This window comes from Sus scrofa, chromosome 8 (assembly GCF_000003025.6).
Source record: "Sus scrofa isolate TJ Tabasco breed Duroc chromosome 8, Sscrofa11.1, whole genome shotgun sequence".
NCBI classification, from domain to species: Eukaryota; Metazoa; Chordata; class Mammalia; order Artiodactyla; family Suidae; genus Sus; species Sus scrofa.
In genome coordinates this window covers 4,410,937-4,430,025 of record NC_010450.4, presented here as the reverse complement: position 1 = coordinate 4,430,025, position 19,089 = coordinate 4,410,937, and the positions used below count along the sequence as shown (strand labels likewise).

At 54.2% G+C, this 19,089-nt stretch overlaps 1 protein-coding gene across 1 annotated transcript in view; it reads left to right on the top strand.

Moving 5' to 3' along the window:
* Positions 1 to 14,668, top strand: part of LOC102165510 (high mobility group protein 20A-like) — a 63,216-nt gene extending 48,548 nt beyond the window's left edge. The window contains exons 8-13 of the mRNA XM_021100809.1: positions 368 to 426; positions 4,697 to 4,805; positions 9,814 to 10,017; positions 10,979 to 11,070; positions 13,632 to 13,761; positions 14,490 to 14,668. Coding sequence (XP_020956468.1) covers positions 368 to 426; positions 4,697 to 4,805; positions 9,814 to 10,017; positions 10,979 to 11,070; positions 13,632 to 13,761; positions 14,490 to 14,494 — 599 coding nt within the window. The 3' untranslated portion in view covers positions 14,495 to 14,668. The remainder of the gene's footprint in view (positions 1 to 367; positions 427 to 4,696; positions 4,806 to 9,813; positions 10,018 to 10,978; positions 11,071 to 13,631; positions 13,762 to 14,489) is intronic.

Sequence of the window (19,089 nt, the reverse complement as noted above, 5' to 3'; positions counted from 1 at the left end):
GAGCAGCTGTCATTCCCTGTTCACGTTTTTCTCCCAAAAAATGCCATTTGCAGACTTAGCAGAGAAGGGCTCGGCTTGCTCAATCCTTCAGTCGTGCTGGAGTTCTGTCGCCTGATGTTTGTGATTGTTTATAGATTGTCATCACATGTCACAAGGTGTCTCCAAGAGAGCTTGGTTTTTAAATACGATGTAGTTCTGCCTTCGAGCAGGAAGCATGGAGACCTCTTAAAATAAATGTTTTCAGCCTCCGAGGGCTCTTCTGACTCTTAATTGATGCTCTGTCCCCCTCCCACCCGCCCCCGATAAGGTGGGAGTCCTTTTCTGAGACAGATGCTTTGTAAAATGATGCTGTTTGTTTCTCCGTCAGGAACAGATGCACCAGGATGTGAATTTGAGAGCCGGAGCCTTGACTTCTCAGCAATCGATGTAAGTATGAGGGGTGTGATTTTAAAATATGCACCCTCGGAGTTCCCGTCGTGGCGCAGTGGTTAACGAATCCGACTAGGAACCATGAGGTTGCGGGTTCAGTCCCTGCCCTTGCTCAGTGGGTTAACGATCCGGCGTTGCCGTGAGCTGTGGTGTAGGTTGCAGACTTGGCTCGGATCCTGCGTTGCTGTGGCTCTGGCGTAGGCCGGTGGCTACAGCTCCAATGAGACCCCTAGCCTGGGAACCTCCATATGCCGTGGGAGCGGCCCAAGAAATGGCAAAAAAAAAAAAAAAAAAAAAAAATACGCACCCTCGTTTGTGTGGGAGGCTGAGAAGTGGTCCCCTCGGAAGATGTCAGCGTCCTAATCCCTGGGCCTGTGACCGTTGCCTTAGGTGGAAGGTCTCTGAAGCTGTGATTAATGAAGGATCTTGGGAAGGGCGTCAGGCAGTCCTGAATGTCCTTACAAGAGGGAGGCGGAGGAAGATTTGACACAGAGGAGCAGGAGGCCGTGTGGCCACTGGCCAAGACTGGAATGATGAGGCCACAAGCCAGGGAAGCCGTCCGCCACCAGAAGAGACAGGAACAGACCCTTGTCCCTGGAACCTCCAGAGGGAACTAAGCCCACGCCTTCATTTGGGCCTAGACAGGCCGATTTCAGACGTCTGGCCTTCTGGAACAATGAGAGAATACACTTGCATTGTTTTAAGCCACCCAGTTAATGGTCGTTGGTTACGGGAGCCCCACGAAGCCAGAGCGCTCAGGCACAGGGTCTCACGCGTCGCTGGGACGTGGCTCACACATCAGCGCCTCGTGGGGCGCTTTCTTTGCGTGTTTGGATCAAGTATGTTTGAGCTCAGCTCCGTAGGCGGCAGGAGACCAGGCTGAGGATGCAGAGGAGCGTGAAGCCTGGCCCCGGGCCTCCCGTCCAGGGGAAGCTGGCCAGTGTGAAACCCCTCACACTCGATCAGCCGTGAGGGAGACTGGGAACCTGACAGGGGCGTCGCCCAGGCTGTCCGGGCGAGTCACTCTCAGGACAGGCCATTCTGAAGTGATGCTCCTGAAAAAGAGATGGGAAATTGCTAGTGGAGACACTGGCGGCTGGGAGTGAAGCAGCGAGGCAGCTCTAGGCTGGGGAAACAGAACGGGCAAAGGCCGGGGGGGATGGGAAGCAGCCCAGGGTGTGTTGGGCATCGAGAGCCGGTCAGGACACCTGCAGTGGATAGTGTGCCTTTGGGGACAGGGACAGGGCGGTGGGGACCAGAGTTGTCAGGTGGGCCGGGCTAAGACATAATTCGTGTTTCCCCTTGGAGTTCTAATTGATGGTGAAAAATATGTTTAACAAAGGAAGATAACAAAGGGAACTTTGGGGCAGGCGGATGTGTTTACACTGAAACTTTCTGGACAAGAAACTCTTGCCTGAAGTGAGTAGACAAGGGGTGTTGGGTACCTTTTACGCTTCACTTCGCGTTCCGCCTTTTCCTGTGACTTTCAACAGGCCTTTCTAAGCACCTTAGACGTTGCTGTAAGTCCGCCGTCTTTTATCATTTGAAGCTGCTCTGAGGACTTAGAGGGTCAGGGACGTCCCGAGTCCATCATTTACCCGAAACCTCAGCCCTCTGCAGCCCAGGCTGGCGCTGCTATGGCAGGAGTCACACGAGGGGCGTCCCACTGGCAACCCGTCCCCTGAGGGGGCCTGCTCTGCACAGCCAGCTACTCCCCTGCCCTCCAGCCAGCCTCTCTCTGGAGCCCACACTGGCTCCCCGTCGCCTTCCATATCCTGGCGTTCAGACTTACCTCCCCATGTTCCCCACCCACGGGGAGGACACCCGTGAGGACCAGGTGGCTCCAGACCTCGCCTTTCTTCCTTACCCATCCTGTGACCTTAGTCAAGCATCTTTAAATGCAGCCCAGCACGTGACTGTGAACCATCTAAGAGCTGACAGCCACGCAGCGTCCGTGCCTGGCTTGTAATAGGCGCTGGAGAGATGTTAGCCGCTATTATTTTTTCACGTCTTATATCTCTGTCCACCAGTGCAGGTGGCACCGTGAGTCTTTATGTGGCTGCCCTGTTAATACCTGGTCATGTAGGGGCTCGAAGCCAAGAGGCCAAGGGCCAGCAGCTCAGTGCCTGGTACCCAATGAATATGCAGCTGTTCCAGCTGAATTTGAAGGAGATGAGAACTGGTTCTCAGAGATGAGGCCCTCGCTTCCTCACTTTTTTGGAGAAATAGCCACAGGATAAATGGTTCCTGGCTGTTGTTTTTCTGCCCCTTTGTCTTGGGCACCTTGTAATTCATTTTCTCTCAACAGTGGTTCCTAATCTTGGCTTCAGGTTGTCAAAGGGATTATCGGAGTGTTGGGTGCCTCCTATGGGTTGAAGGGTCACCAAACCCAAAAGGCTCAGCACTACCAGCTGGGATACAAGAGATAACTTCAGAACAATGATCTATTTCTATAAGCAAAGGGGAGGGGCAGCACTTTTTGTTAAGGTGTTCGTGCAGTTTGGCCATTTGCTCTGATTTTTTTTTTTTTTTTTTTTTTTTTTTGTCTTTTTGCCATTTCTTGGGCTGCTCCCGCAGCATATGGAGGTATCCAGGCTAGGGGTCTAATCAGAGCTGTAGCTACCGGCCTAAGCCAGAGTCACAGCAATGTGAGATCCGAGCTGTGTCTGCGACCTACACCACAGCTCACAGCAACGCTGGATCCTTAACCCACTGAGCAAGGCCAGGGATCGAACCCTCAGCTCATGGTTCCTAGTCAGAATCGTTAACCATTGGGCCACAATGGAACTCCTACTCTGATGTTTTGGCAGTGGCCTTGGTGGGCTTTGGGGCTCTTCCTCTCCTCCATGAAGTTCCCCAGCCCCACCCCGCCCGCCCTCCGCATCCTCCCCCCTCCCCTGCTGGGGGGGGGCCTCCCTCCCGGGCCTCCCTCAGCGTGTATGCGCATGCGTTCTGCTCATTCAGTGAGAGGCGGGGGAAGCCTCACTTGGGATGCAGAAGAAACCCTCCAACCACTCTTTAGCAGGCTGGGGGGACACCTCTGGGCTGAACGAGGGAGAGGATTCCTGAGAAACAGGGCAAGTGGCAGAGTGTCCTGACCACAGTTGGTTCCTGGCTGGCTCTCTGGGCAGGGGGACACTTTTGGTCTGTGACAGGAGTCATCTCTTATCAGAGCTTGGGGAGTTTTTACATCTCTGAACTAGTAAATAAAAGCACATACATACAGCTCTATGTTTTTCATTTTTGTTTTTGCTTTTCAGGGCCACACTTATGGCATATGGAGGTTCCCAGGCTAGGGGTCGAATCAGAGCTGCAGCTGCCAGCCTCCACCACAGCCACAGCCACGCCAGATCTGAGCCGAGTCTGCGACCTACACCACAGCTCACAACAACACCGGGTCCTTAACCCACTGAGTGAAGCCAGGGATCAAACCTGCATTCTCATGGATACTAGTCAGGTTCATTACTGCTGAGCCACAGTGGGAACTCCCACAGCTCTATGTTTTTAATTAACTATTTTTCTTATTGATTGATTGATTGATTTGGCCATGTCAGCAGCATGTGGAAGTTCCCCGGGGGCCAGGGATCGACCCCACGCCGCAGCAGAGACCTGAGTTACTGCAGTGACAATGCCGATCCTTAACCCACTGCACCACAAGATAACTCCTTAATTATTTTTCTTTAGAAAATAATGTAAGTGCATGGTTTAAAAAAAAATGCAAACAGTGCACAAAGGTTTACAATGAGAGGTGGGTCCTGCTCACAAGTCGGAGCCCCAGCCCCTCGCCCCCGCCCCCATCCCTGCACCCCAAGGCATCCGCTCTGACCAGTTTCTCGTGCATCTTCCAGAAGTGGTCTGTGGACCTGCAGGCACCTGCAGGTGATTCAGTGTTATGCATTTTGACAAAAGGATAGCTCTTTGTCATTTACTTAAAGAGTTCATTTTGTTCGGGATTTCAAAACAAACTCTTCGAAAACATGAAAAACTCAGAATTGGCTGTGGGCTCTCTCAGACGCCACCACCAAGTCTCAAAAAGTACCCTTTGCACGCTCCCTTTCTCCCCCGCGAAGGACCTGGGTGAGTTCAGATTCTCATCCGCGCTCGGAAAAGCCTCAATCTGGCAAGCGATCTTACAGGTGGAAAGGAGACCAGCAGGACCCAGCCCGGCCCACACAAAGTCCCACTCCGTTTTAAGCTAATTTTATATTCCGAAGGCCGGGTCCCTGCGCCTCCTCCCTGCTCACCGGAGACTGCTTTCTGTCCACAGGGGGACGAGAGCGATGACCTGTACTGTCGGACCTGCAGGCAGTTCTTCAGCTCCCAGCACAACAAGAGGGAGCACCTGCTGGGGAAGCAGCACCTTCAGAACCTCACAGGTAAGCAGCCGCGGCTCCGCGCAGCGAGGCAAACACAGGCCCGGACTCCACTGTGCCGGGGGTTCATCAACCTGCAGCCCAGAGACACCTTGGCCTTGAAATTTAAAGACAGGGGAGTTCCCGTCATGGCTCGGTGGAAACAAATCCAACTGGTATCCATGAGGACACGGGTTCAATCCCTGGCCCCACTCAGTGGGTTAAGGATCCAGCGTTGCTGTGGCTGTGGTATAGGCCAGCAACTGCAGCTCCAATTCAACCCCTCGTCTGGGAGCTTCTATATGCCTCAGGTGCAGCCCTAAAAAAATAATTAATTTAAAGATAGGATTGAATCAAATGCTTTTTTTTTTTTTTTTTTTTTTTTTTTAGTCTTTTGTCTTTTTAGGGCCGCACCCGCAGCATATGGAGGTTCCCAGGCTAGGAGGTGAGAATCGGAGCTACAACTGCCTGCCTACACCACAGCCACAGCAACACCAGATCTGAGCTGTGTCTGTGACCTACACCACAGTTCACAGCAACGCCGGATCCTTAACCCACTTAGCGAGGCCAGGGATCTAACCCGCATCCTCATGGATCCTGGTGGGGTTCATTAACTGCTGAGCCACGATGGGAACTCCCTGAATCAAATGCTCTTAATGCCGGGGGTGTGTGGGAGGGGAGGGGTCTTCCAGGGAACATGTATAGACTTGCCTCCCAGTTAACACGGGCCCACCTGCTCTGGCCCAGCCCCTTGGCTTCAGAGCCCCCTGGCGCCCCGCTGCTTCCACACCTGCTCCCAGACCTTGCTGCTCCCCGTGGGGGCGCTGGGCACAGAATTGGCTCTTCCTGGAGGACTCTGTGCCTGTCGCTGCAGGGCTCGCTTCCCCCCTTCACCTTGGCCTTGCTCAGCTGGCCGCTTCCCCGGGAGGCCAGCCCTGTCATTCCATCCGCAGGTGCCCACCCCCTGTCCCTCCCGCACTCCTCCCCAGCTTCATTTCTCTCCGTGACTCCATCCCCTCCTAGCGTCTCTTGCAGTTTCCCATCTTATTATTCGCTATTTTCCACCAGAATATAAGCCCCTCATGTTTGGGGATATTTTTTGCCTATTTCAGTCACTGCAGAATCCCCTGGGCCTATAACCACACCTGGTACTCACAGTCAGGGCTTGAGGTGCGTTTGTTGAATGACTACATGAACGCGTGACTATGTTTAAGAAATAGCACTCGGGCACTCATTCCCTCCAGGGCACTGAGCCAGGCGCCAGGGACATAGAAAGGCAGAGCTCTGTCCCAGAGAAACTGAAGTACATGAATTCATACATCTTTGCATTTAAATGGCTTGCATTCAAGTGAAAGATCCAGATTTTTCTTGTGATCCAGCTCAGGTCACTGCTGTGGCACAGGTTCACTCCCCAGCCTGGGAACTTACACACACACACACCCAAAGAAAACCAAGCGAAAAGAGACCCATAAAACATAAAGAGAGGCCTACAGTGATTAGAGCTACATAAAATCCTCTAGGACTAGGAAAGATCCTCAAAGAATGGAAAACAATTATGACAGGTGCTGGACTAAGGGGTGACGTTTCTTCGCCATCTATTCTTTTTTTTTTTTTTTTGGCTTTTTTTTTTTAGGGCCACACCCATGCATATGGAGGTTCCCAGGCCAGGGGTCTAATCGGAGCCTAAGATGCCGGCCTACACCACAGCCACAGCAACGCCAGATGTGAGCCACGTCTGCGACCTACACCACAGCTCACGGCAACACCGGCTCCCCAACCCACTGTGCGAGGCCAGGGATCGAACCCACATCCTCGTGGATACTAGTTGGATTCATTTCCACATTTCCCCCATCTCTTCTTTAATGTTGTTAAAACAGAAATAGAGCTGACTTAAGCCCCTTCTCTGTACCATGCACGCTGAATGGCCTGGGGCCAATCGCTTAACCTCTCTGTGCTTCCACTCCCTCATCTGTAAAGTGTGGCTGAAGTTGCCTGCCTCACAGGGCTCTTCTAAGGGTGGACGTCACAGCCTGGTGCAGCGAAGATGCAGGTGCAGGCCTGGTGCAGCGAAGATGTCACCTCCCCCAGGAAGTCTTTCCTGGTTTCAGACATGGGCAGGGGGCCCCTGAGGCTCCCACATGTACCTTCTGCTTAGTAACTATGGTCCCGTGCTACTGTCACCATCACCCTGCAACATGTGTGTGTGTGCACATCACACAGAGGCACAAGACACGCTTACACAGCCGTGCACACACACACACACACACACACACACACACTGCCGTCCTGGAAGGCAGGAGACCACGTAGTTAGGATGCATTGCTCACTCATAGTAGAGTCTCAAGCAACATTTGATGAAAACATTTAGATGGAGAAGCAATGAGGTCCGGCTGGACAGCGGCAGGAACTATAGCCAATCACGTGTGATAGAACATGATGGAAGATAATATGAGAAAATGAATATATACGTGTGTGTGTGTGTGTGTGTGTAAGACTGGGTCACTTTGCTATGCAGAAGAAATTGACAGAAAATTATAAATCAACTATAATAAAAAAATTTTTTAAGCATTTGAAGGAGTGTGACAGATGTACAGTGGCTCACTTAAGCCTAGGGTTTGTAAGGAAAGAAACTGTTTTCAGTAACGTCTTCTTGAAGGTGAGTAATGGAGATAAAAATGCATCTTGCTCCATCCCTGGCCTCGCTCCGTGGGTTAAGGATCCGGCATCACCGTGAGCTGTGGTGTAGGTCGCAGACGCAGCTCGGATCCCGTGTTGCTGTGGCTGTGATGTAGGCTGGCAGCTGTAGCTCCACTTGGACCCCTAGCCTGGGAACCTCCATTTGCCCAGGGTGAGGCCCTAAAAAGACAAAAAAAATTTAAATACCCCTTACTACCTGCAGTTGAGTATAACGTGTGTGCTTCGGATGCCTCAAGTTCTACTGTGTACATGACCCGCTGGAGACAATCACGGTTCATTTCAAAACCTGTGAAGCCGCGCGCTGGGGACGGCGAGGCTGTAGATGCCTGTGGCTCTGATCGCCTAGCTCTCCGAGGGCCTTTGCAGTTGTTGGAGGGAGACACACGGGCGCACCTTGCTTCCCTCCAAGCCACCTGCAGCTTTTACATTAATGCTCAGGCTCCTGAGAGCTTGCCTGTCTGCCTTCACTGCTGTGATGCTGCTGGCAAGCTGGGCTTGGGCAGCTGCCTTCTGAGTCTCAGTCTGGACAGGAGGGGGCGTTGGCCACGCGTCCCTTAGAGCCTGGATCTCACGTGGGTCTTGTTGCCCTGGGCTCCTCCCCGCCCCTTGCCCCTCCTCTGGGCGACAAAGATCCCAGGGGTCACCTGCTTCTGCTGTCACCCCGCCCCCCTAGAAGAACCTGCGCTGTTCCCGCCTCAGCTCTCTGCTTCTTCTCAGCAAAACCAGGGGGCAGAGCAGATGCAGGGGCGGGAGGGGGGGTCCCTGTCTTTTCCCAGTGTTACTAGGACCTAATTTTCACACCGTAAAACTCACCCACTGGAAGTGTTTTCAGTGTATTCACAGAGACGTGGAGACACGACTGCGGTTAGGTTCAGACCGCTCCCATCAGCCTGAACGGAACCCGTGCCTGTGAGCGGCCACCCCTCAGTCCTGGCAGCCACCAAGGTGCCTTCTGCCTCCATAGGGGCCTCCAGCGGTTTAGTGCTTGGTGACTCCGTTCTGCAGGCATCCCTGTGACAGCAGGCATCCCTGCCTTGGTGACATCTTGGCTGTATCTCCGTTCTGCCGTCTCCTTTTTCACCTCGGCTGAATTCCCCACCTACTGCCTTCTTCCCCTCAAGTGCAAAATTGGGGATAATGATACTCCTGACTCCTCGGGCTGTTGTTAGGAAATGAAGTCATCCTGTGATGCCCGGCACACTCCGGGCGGCCACGGTTATTGTCGTGACCTTGGGGGCTGTAGCATATCCGCAAGTCCCTACCTTCCCCTGACATTCCAGAAATCTCAAACTGCTAACGGTTCCCCATTAGCTGCCTGCAAATTCTTTGCATTTCCCCTCAAGCTGCCCTTCGCCTGGAATGGCCTTCCCACCTCTGTGCACCCGGTCTCACTCCTATTCATCCTTCAAAACCCTGTCAAAAGGGTGGATGATAGCAAGTGTGGGAGAGGATGTGGAGGAATCGTAGCCCCAATGCACTGCTGGCGGGGGTGTCAAATGGGGCACCCACTCTGGCTGGAAAAGAGTCTGGCAGTTTCTTGGAAGGTGAAACATAAAGTTACTGTGGGACCCAGCAATTCTACCCCTCGGCGTGTACCCAAGAGAACTGAAAAATGTATGTTCACATGACATTATCAAGGGGCATAACAACATTTCAGAGAGCCCCAAAGTGGGGGGAAAAAAACAAACCCCCGTCAACAGATGAATGGATAAACAAAATGTGGTCCGTTCACAGGGTGGAATATTATTTAGCCATGAAAAGGACTGCACTACTGATAAGAGCTGCAATGTAGATCGACCTTGAAAATGTGATGGGTTAACAATCCAGTTGCAAAGGACCACATGCTGGATGATTCCTTATACATGAAATGTCCAGAATAGGGACATCTGTAGAGACAGAAAGCAGATTAGGGGTTGCCTAGGGCTGGGAGACGGGTGAGGGATGGGGGAGTGATGGCCAAAGGAAACCAAGATTTTTTCATGGGGGAGTAATGAATGAATGTGCTTTACACATTCATGTATCTGAACATATTAAAAACCACGAACTATATACTCTAAATGGGCAAATTCTATGGTGTGTGAATTCGCTCTCAATAAGGCTGTTAGGAAAAAAGATACCCTCTCCGCCACGGGTCGCCTCTTCCAGGCGGCCTCCCCTCTGCCCTCCATCAGGCCCTGGTCCCGGTGCATTCTGCCTGTATGTCTGGGGACCTGGCACACGAGCTGGGACTCAAGAGGGCCTGGCTTGTCCACATCTGAACAGAGGGCCAGGCCCTGGAGGAGCTTCTCATGCTTGAGGGACTGACCTGGGACCCAGGATTTCTTTGCTTTTTTAGGGGAATTTGAAAAAGAATCCGCAGAGTGCTTGAAGCATCTGGAGCCTCTGGAAGGAGACGAAGGTCAGAATTTGATCAAAGGGGACTCCGAGGAGGAAGCCGAGGGCCTGGATCCTCTTCTGCTCGGAGGCCTGATTCCACAGAAGGGTTTTCCTTCCCTGGACTTGTGTTTCTTGCAAGAGTTCATCTTCAAACTTCTGAAAAGTGAGTTGTCAAGTTCCGCAGCTCTCTAGTAACTTAGTGACCTGGGGTTTTCTACTCCTGGTAAGAGCAACCTACAGAATAGGTTATAGTATTAAGTGGAACAAAAAAAGAGAGAAAAGTTGCCGTCTAGGAGAATAACAGTCAGTAAAGGTAATAATCAGATGGGAGGGAGTTCCCTTCGTGGCTCAGCGGTTAACGAACCCAACTAGCATCCGTGAGGACACAGGTTCGATCCCTGGCCTCGCTCAGTGGGTTAAGGATCTGGCGTTGCCGTGAGCTGTGGTGTAGGTCGCAGATGCGGCTCAGATCCGGAGTGGCTGTGGCTGTGGTGTAGGCCGGCAGCTATAGTTCCCATGTGACCCCAAGCCTGGGACCCTCCGTATGTCGCAGGTGCAGCCCTAAAAAGCAAAGTAATAATAATAAGAATAATAAGATGGGAAGGAACCAGGGCTGCCAGGAGCCAGGCACAGGTGTGAGCAGTTTCTACGAATTACCTTTTCGTTCCCATAACAGCACAGCGAGGTCAGTAGCAGCGTCATTTCCTCGTGAAGATGAGGAAGGCACAGCTCAGAGAGGTTAGGTAACTTGCCCGCGGTTGCAGAGATAGTGAGCTGAGATTTAACTCCGGGCCCTGAGTTCCAAGGCCAGGTTCTTCACGCCTTCCCTAGGGTCCTGGTTTTATAAGCGTGTGCAGAGATGAAGGCAGCTATTTATCTCCGGCCGACCAGAGGGCGCAGCTTCGTTCTACTCCTTTCTGTACCTGCCACATTTTCCCCAGTGCACGGGTGTCCTCTCTGTCATCGGAGAGCCAAACGGCCTCCTCCATGAACAAGGATTGCGAGGACGGCCTGCACTCACCAGGGCCCAGCTGTCGCCTGGCTGAGGCGCGGTTCAAAGGGAAGGGGAGGTTTTTGATGGAAACGCGCAGGTAAACACAGCCCCCTCTCCCCTCTGCTCCCAGTCAAAGAATTTGAGCTCAGATCGCTGAGGAAGACTCTGGAAAGAGCACAAGCAGAGCAGGAGGCCCTGCAGAGGCAGCTGCTGGAGTTCCAGGTGAGCATTTGGGGAGGGAGGCACCCAGTCCCCGCCCCCCATAGCCCCCGGCGCAGCTCAGGGCCTGGGGTTTGGGGCTTGCGAGGAAGAGTACGCGGTCCACTTAAAATAGCACATCGCAGGCGTTCCTGTTGTGGCTCAGCGGGTTAGGAACCTGACTAGTGTCCATGAGGATGCGGTTCAATCCCTGTCCTCATGGGTTAGGAATCTGGCACTGCCGAACGCTGCAGCTCAGATCCGGTGTTGCCATGGCTGTGGCATAGGCCTCCGCTGCAGCTCCGATTCGGCCCCTAGCCTGGAAACTTCCACATGCCACATGCTCAGCCCTAAAAAGACAACAACAACAAAAAAAGCATAGGACATCACAAACTCTGGTGCCACTCGCCTCCCCACCCCTCCCGCCAGAGCACGCTTGTTGCCCATCCTTGTAAAAGAGATGGTTTATCTCCGTGTTCGCCATGTACAGAAATTGTGCCATAAACCTCTTGTGCCACGAGCTTGCTCACTCGGTGCTCTGGGTTCATCCACGTGGCCCCCTGACGCCTGGCCTGTGACTTCTGCACTGACTGCCCGTCCCCAGCCTGCCCCCATGACATGGGGGCCCCCGGAGGTCCCAGCTCCCGAGACCACAGCTTAGGCTGTCGAGAGCATCCTTGCATCCTGTTCCGTGAGAGGTGATCTGCACCGCGTGCCCAGGGAGGGCAGCCTGGCGGTGGGCTGTGAATAACTCTCCAAGTATATGCATGTTTGTGCATCCACGGCTGGTACCTGTTTTCACGAAAAAGCCAAGAGACGATAAGATGAAACCAGGTATATGTTTTTTTAATGGCCATGCCTGCAGCACATGGAAGTTCCCGGGCCAGGGATTGAATCTGAGCCTCAGTTGAGGCAATGCTGGTTCCTTTAACTCACTGTGCTGGGCTGGGGATCAAACCTGCAACTCAGCAGCGACCCAAGCCACCACAGTCAGATTCTTAGCCAACTGCACCACATCAGGAGCTCTGCATATTTATTTTGCTGTTGTTGTCTTTTTGCCATTTCTTGGGTCGCTCCCGTGGCACATGGACCTTCCCTGGCTAGGGGTCTAATCGGAGCTGTAGCTGCCAGCCTACACCACAGCTCACGGCAACGCTGGATCGTTAACCCACTGAGCAAGGGCAGGGATCGAACCTGCAATCTCATGGTTCCTAGTCAGATTTGTTAACCACCACGCCACGACGGGAACTCCAGCTCTGCATATTTTTATTTTTTATTTTTTTGTCTTTTTTTTTTTTTAAGCTATTTCTTGGGCCGCTCCCCTCAGCATATGGAGGTTCCCAGGCTAGGGGTCCAATCGGAGCTGTAGCCACCAGCCTACACCAGAGCCACAGCAACACGGGATCCGAGCCGCATCTGAGACCTACACCGCAGCTCACAGCAACGCCGGATCGTTAACCCACTGAGCAAGGGCAGGGACCGAACCTGCAACCTCATGATTCCTAGTCGGATTCGTTAACCGCTGTGCCACGACGGGAACTCCTCCGCATATTTTTAAATGTGTGCTTTCATTCTGATTATAGTCATTGAAGGAAATTTTGAGGTTTCAAGGGGTCTATGAAGAAAAAGTAAATCCGATCATTAGAGAAGCGTTGTTCACACGTCTTCTAGTCTTGTTTTCCAAAAAATATCTCAATCTTGGAGTTCCTGTTGTGGCGCAGTGGTTGACGAATCCGACTAGGAACCATGAGGTTGCAGGTTCGATTCCTGGCATTGTTCAGTGGGTTAAAGATCCAGCATTGCCACGAGCTGTGGTGTAGGTTGCAGCTTCAGCTTGGATCCTGTGTTGCTGTGGCTCTGGCATAGGCTGGCGTCTACATTCTAATTCAACCCCTCGCCTGGGAACCTCCATATGCTGCGGGAGCGGCCCTAGAAAAGGCAAAAAAAAAAAGCCAAAAAAAAAAAAAAAACCTCAGTCTCCTAATATAAATACATTTGTATGTCATCTATATATTTGTCTAAAGAAGTATGTCTTTCTCTACAGGTGGAGCTAGGTAGGGAGGTAGAGAGACAGAAACAAAGGAAAACGTGGAATAAAACCCTCGGTTTGATTCCTATGGTTTCCATTTATTCTGTGTCAAGGAAGCATTTTCACATCTTTTAGGCAGCGGGGGCTGGGAGTGAGGCCAAGAGGGGGTGTGAAATACTGAGCAAGATACAGGATCCCACATGTGAAGTCATAGGATTTTAACAAGCCACGGGCGGCTATTTTACCTCTTAGAGGCGGGGAGGGGAGTTGTGTTGGTGGATTCCGCTGTGCCCTCCGAGAGCAGCTGTAAGACCGTCTTTCCTTGTTTATTTGATTACGGATTTGCCTGGTGCCTGTTTAGTTACTGATGCACTAATTTATTTTTAACTCAATTACGTATTCACATACCTGTTCATTCATCTCTGCTTTCTACTCACTCGCCTGCATCCCTGCGTGCTCAGCCACGTCTCGTTCCTGCCTCATTCCTGCCTTCACGCATCTGTCGGGAAGTCGGCAAGTCGGGCTGGCTGCCTGAACGCCTTGCTGTCCCTTTCAGGACCGGCAGCAGAGGCTGGAGATGGAGCTGGCCGGCCTGAAGACCTACGGGCTCATCCTGGAGAAGGAGTTTGAGAACCTGAACCTGGCACTCATGCTGTCCCACTTCGGCCTGCGAGTTGTGGACACGGGTGAGCCCGCCGTCCGGGGCCATCCCACTCCCCCGCGCCCGGGCCACGCGCACGCTCCCGCCATGTCCCGACTGGTCTGTAAAGCCGAGGCCCAGAGACTCCCGTGCCTGCATCCTCACTCCTCCCCTCAGCCCGCATGTCCGGGCTCGGTGCTGGGAGCTGTGGACGTGAACAGGATCCTGTGACCCTAAATGCAGCCCCTGCTGGAAGCCAGGCCCTGCGCTGGGCCCCACGGGTGGTGGTGGGGGGGATAAAGAGATGGAGACGCCCCAGCCTTGACAGGTGGACCGACCCTCAGCCACTGACCGTCGGGGTACAGGGTCCCAGAGGAGGGCTGCCCGCTGCCCTCCCCTTCCCCTCCCCCCAGCCCCCTGCCCCTCTGCTCCCATCTTGCTTGAGAGCTTTCGTCCCAGCCTGACTTTCCTGTGAAGGTTTCTGCTCACCTGGTATAAGTGGGGTACAGGAGAGGAGGCCGGGCTTGAGGGCTCCCAAGGGAGTGGGACACAGGCCGGGCTTCCTGTTGGGTGCAGAGCGGGCAGGAGGCGTGTTCTCCAGGCGGATAAGCCTGGGCCTGAGTTGTGTGCCTTCCTCTCAGGGCACCCGCCCCCTACCTGAGCCCGCTGTCTCCTGTCTCTCCGGGCGGGTCTGGGGTGAGCAGAGCCTGCGTGGATGGTGCGCCACAGCTTGTTCCTGGCAGTAAACTGTCTGCTCTCCCTTCCCGACTGCAGCATAGATGCCCATCCCTGCCCAGATGGGACCCCAGGATGCCACCCGGGTGCGTGGAGGTCGCCTTCCAAAGAAGCCTCTTCCTCGGTGGGGGAAGGAAGGAGAAGCCCTGGGGTTCCTGCGGACGAGACAGCCGGACAGCTCTACGGACCGAGGAGAAAATAAATCCTCTCTGTGTGTGTGTGTGTGTGTGTGTGTGTGTGTGTGTTCGCGCACAACAGACTTGGTGTCTTTTGTCTGCGGCTGAGAAGCGTCTGCCCTGTACGTGTCTCCCATGAACTAAACGTTGAGTGGCTTTGACACGGGAGGGAGTCGTGGCGTGTGTCTGCCGTTCCGCCGTGACGGGCGTGGAGAGTGAGGGCAGCGCACACCTGCCCGCAAAGCGCACCTGCCCAGTGCCCTGCACCCTCACCACTCCCCCGCCCCCCGCCCCATCTCGTGGCCAGGTTCTGGGAGGCGGGCAGGCTTTGGTTTCCTCTCCTGAACTGTAAGGACAGTGACACTGCCCATCGGCCGCACGGGGCGGGGTGAAGATGGAGGGGCGGCATGTTGGTCGGAATTAGGGCTCCCGGAGGCTGACGTTGAGATCAGGACCCCCATGCAAGCAGGTGTGAGGGAGGCGATCCCGGGTAGGGGCGTGGCGGAGCGGAACGGGGTGGGGGGGAGACACGAGAAGGTACAACTGTCCCAGCCAGGACCTGGCTGGACCCCTGGGTGCCGGGGTTGCCGAGGGAGGAACACACAAGGCCAAGTCAGGCAAGAGGAGAGATTTATTAAGGCACCCGAAGCGGGTGGGCTGAGGTCAAGGTGGCGCCAGCCCCGACTGCTCGGAGATGCTAGGCTTATAAGGTATCGGTGGCGGGAACTTGTGGCGGGAACAATGAAGAAGGGGGGACAGTTGGGAGGGAGAGGGGGTCGAGTCCCAGGACAGAGGGCTGTTACTCCTTGGTGGTGGTTAATCTATGCAGGCAGTTGTTGTCCTCAGGCCATTGCTTCTTGCTGCCCAACTTGAGGCTCCACATTCCGGCAGAGGGTGCAGGTCCTGCTCCAGGCTGTACCCATGTCCGCAGCAGGTCTCCGAGGTGAACGGCCACATTTGGGGGGTGGGGTGGGGGTCTGTCACCATCCTCCTGGGAACCTATCCTAAGGGAAATTCTGGGAGCCAGGGCAGGACATACACCAGGGAGCGTCCCACCCAGTGGCCAGAGACCTGGGGTATTTATCCACCAGCTCCCTTCAATCTCTGCTGGAGGATAGCTTCCGAGAGGAGTCAATTCCTTGTTCTGCCAGCCTGCTGTGGGGGGTGAAGGGGGGTACAGAGGCCAGAAGAGCCCTGGTCAGGGAACTGTGCCCAGCAGTTGGAAGGCTGGCCAGCGTGCCCCATGAGGTGGCAAGGACGAGAGATGTAGGCGGGGCACCAACAGTGTCTGTTATGGGACTGTAGGGCTTTGTAGGTTATCAGTGGGTGTTCGGGTACAGAATGAGCTGGAGGGGAGACAGGTGGTTCCTGCAAACTCGGGTGTGGACATCGGGGCCTGGTCTGCCTGCCTGCAGCAAAGACTCCACCACAGTGGCCTCACCCATAATGAAAGCTCCGCCCGTAAGCATCAGGAGCTGGGACAGCAGATACCCAGAGGGTCCCAGGCACCCTGTCTACTCCGTTCCTTCCAGCATTGGCTCTTGTGGGTACATCCACTACCCCCGAGGCAGCTCCCCAACCTCCAGCATTGCTTCTCTCCTCCAGAATGGATGGGAGCAAAGGAAAGCGGCCAAAGAGAGGTGCCAGCTGGTCTGCCTCCTTTTACAAAGCGCTTCCAGAAAGCCCCACTTTCTAAAAAGAGGTTCCAGAAAGCAACTTCCACCTGCCCCTCAGGGACCAAGATGGCGGCGCTTGGCCGAGACAGCCGCAAGGGAGGCTGGGAAATGTAGTTTTCGCTGAAAGCATGGCCGCCCAGCACGGATTTGGGCCGGGTTAGTGAGAAAGAGCGGGTGGAGGAGAACTGGGAGGGCAGTGGACGCCACTTCTAGAGGAGGAAGCGGGCGTGTTCCGATCCCGTGGAGGCCTGCGTGCCGTCTGGTGGGAGTTCTTGCCGAGGACACCAGCCGTCACTCTCTGATCAGCACAGGACGGTGGACCGTCTGGGGCATGTTTGCCGCAGGCTTGCAGCCACAGCCCCAGCTCTGCGGAAGGTCTGGGAAGCTCTGCCCTTGGCACTTGGCACACATTTCATTTAATGCACCCCATACCCTTGAGAGGCAGGTCTCCCTGAGCCACGTACAGATGGGGAGAAGCCCAGGAATTTGCCCAGAAATGCCATTGGCAAGGGGGTCTCATTTGGTTTCCATGACAACTATATCCTATGGAAATTCTTTGACCACAGCGCCCGCAGGACTGGTAGCTGCTTTGCAAGAAGACCGTCTTTCTCGTCCCACCCAGCTCAGCCTCCCTCCCTACAGTTACCCCGCCCCCACGGCCAAGGTCATCACTCATGCTCTTCCCGGCTAGACCAGAGTGATTCCAAACGGGGCGGGGCGGGGTGGGGGGCCTGGTCACACCCAGCAAAGCCTGTCCTATGAAAGCACCCAGATTATCCAAATTCGACCATGAAGAGGATAGCCAGATTTAGCAAATAAAAATATAGGACATTCGTTAAATGTGAGTTCAGATAAATAATAAACAACTTTTACTATAAGTATATCCCATGCAATATTTGGGATATACTTATCCTGCAAAAATGGTTTATCTGAAATTCAGATTTAACTGGACATCCCATGTTTTATCTGGCAGCCCTAATACAAATGCCTCACTGGCCACGTAGCTCACCTGACTCGTCCCCTTCAGAACAGGGACTTCTCTCAGTCACAGAGTATATTGGCGGTGGCCCCTGGGCTGTAGCCAGGTCCCAGAGTCTCAGACTCCGAGTTTTTCACCAAACAACCAAGACAAGAGGGCAGGGGCAGAGCCTGCGTCAGGCAAGACGGACTCCTGGGGTGCAGGTGGGAGGTTTACCCCTGGGTAGCAGGCAGGGCTGTCCGGGCCTCAGCTCTGCCTCCCCAAAACTGCAGGGCCTGGAGCCCATCCCTGTGGCTGTTTCCCACTTGCCGCAAGGGAGCTGGACCAGCCTGGGTCTGACACTTCAAGTCTGAATGCCAGACACCCAAACCCACAGCTTATACCTCCACCTGGCAGGTGTGGGCCTCTGAGCAAGGCGTTTCCTCCCTGAGCCTTAGTTTTCTGCTCTGTGAAACGGGTTGCCAATGCCTCGTGGGGTCACGGCCAGGACCATGGAGCTGCCCTTTATCAGGCATCCTACACGCCACAGGGGCTCTGGATGTGGATGTGCCTGTTGCCCCTGACAACCGCTCTGCCAGCATCCATCCCTGTCCAGGGACTCACAGTGACAATACCAGCTTTATCGACCACCTGGCAGGTGTTCAGCGTGTTTCCTGTCTCATCCTGGTCCCCATGGCTGAGCCTCTTGGCTGAACTGACTCCATTCACCAGGCACCGTGGGGTCCAGCTTGAGCTTAGGTTCCTCAAGCCCCACCGGGGAGCAGGCAGTGCAGGACCCCCTGTCACTGTCCCAGGTGGAAAGCAGGCTGGGCTGGGGGTGATGCTGTCGGGGTGGTCCTGAGGCAGAGAGGCCAGGTCTCCAAGCTCAGCGGTGCCTCCTTCCAGATGCCCCTCCCTCCTCAGCCTGAGCATCGGCTTTGAAGTTGGACTCCCTCCAGAGGCAACCCCCGCCCCAGCTCCCAGCTCAGCCTTTGTGGGATGTAACCCATGGAAACCAAACTGCTGGGGGTGACAGAGCTCACAACAGGGCCACAGCACCCTCCGTGTACCAGGGTGCCCCCTGGCCGGGCGGAGCTGGAACATAATTATCTGATCCACTTGCGTTCAAAGAGGCACCGAAAGAAATGGAACTGATGTGTGACCCAGCACCCAGCAGTGGAACTCCAACCAAACAATATTATTTCCCTACTTCAGGGGTGCACTCGGACCCTTTGTCTCCTTTTCTGTTTCATGTGTTGAAACTGCTAGGCACAGCCCACCAGATGGACTTCAGGGCTTCCTAATTAAGGTCACGGCTATACATAAAAAAATCCTTCTCAGGCATCCTCACTGCCGGCCCCTTAGGTTTGATGGACAGAACTCATGACTAAGAAGTCAGAGTTCCGGCCTGAACGCCTTCCTCTCTTCACCCTGGGAGCCAGGTCTGCCTATTGCAGGGATGGGCAGGGCCAGGTGAGCCACAAGGACTTGCAGCAAACACCATATCCTTCCTTAACTCATGGAGCCAGGCCAGGGATCAAACCCCCATCCTCACCTGCTGTGCCAGGAACGCCACGATTCAGACCTTTTTCAGGTTTTATTTGGATTTTTCTTTCTTTCTTTCTTTCTTTGGCTGCACCTGCTGCATCTGAAAGTCACCAGGCCAGGTGCTGTTGCCATCTTGAAAATCTTAGTCACTTTTCCTTTGAACTTGTGTCTTGTTCAGGGGATGCGCCAGGCAGCAGTCCACACAGGTGCGGTGGGCAGTGCTCCCAGCAGTTAGCTTGGTTGTTGGGCTATACGCACACACACATGCCTGGGCGGCCTGG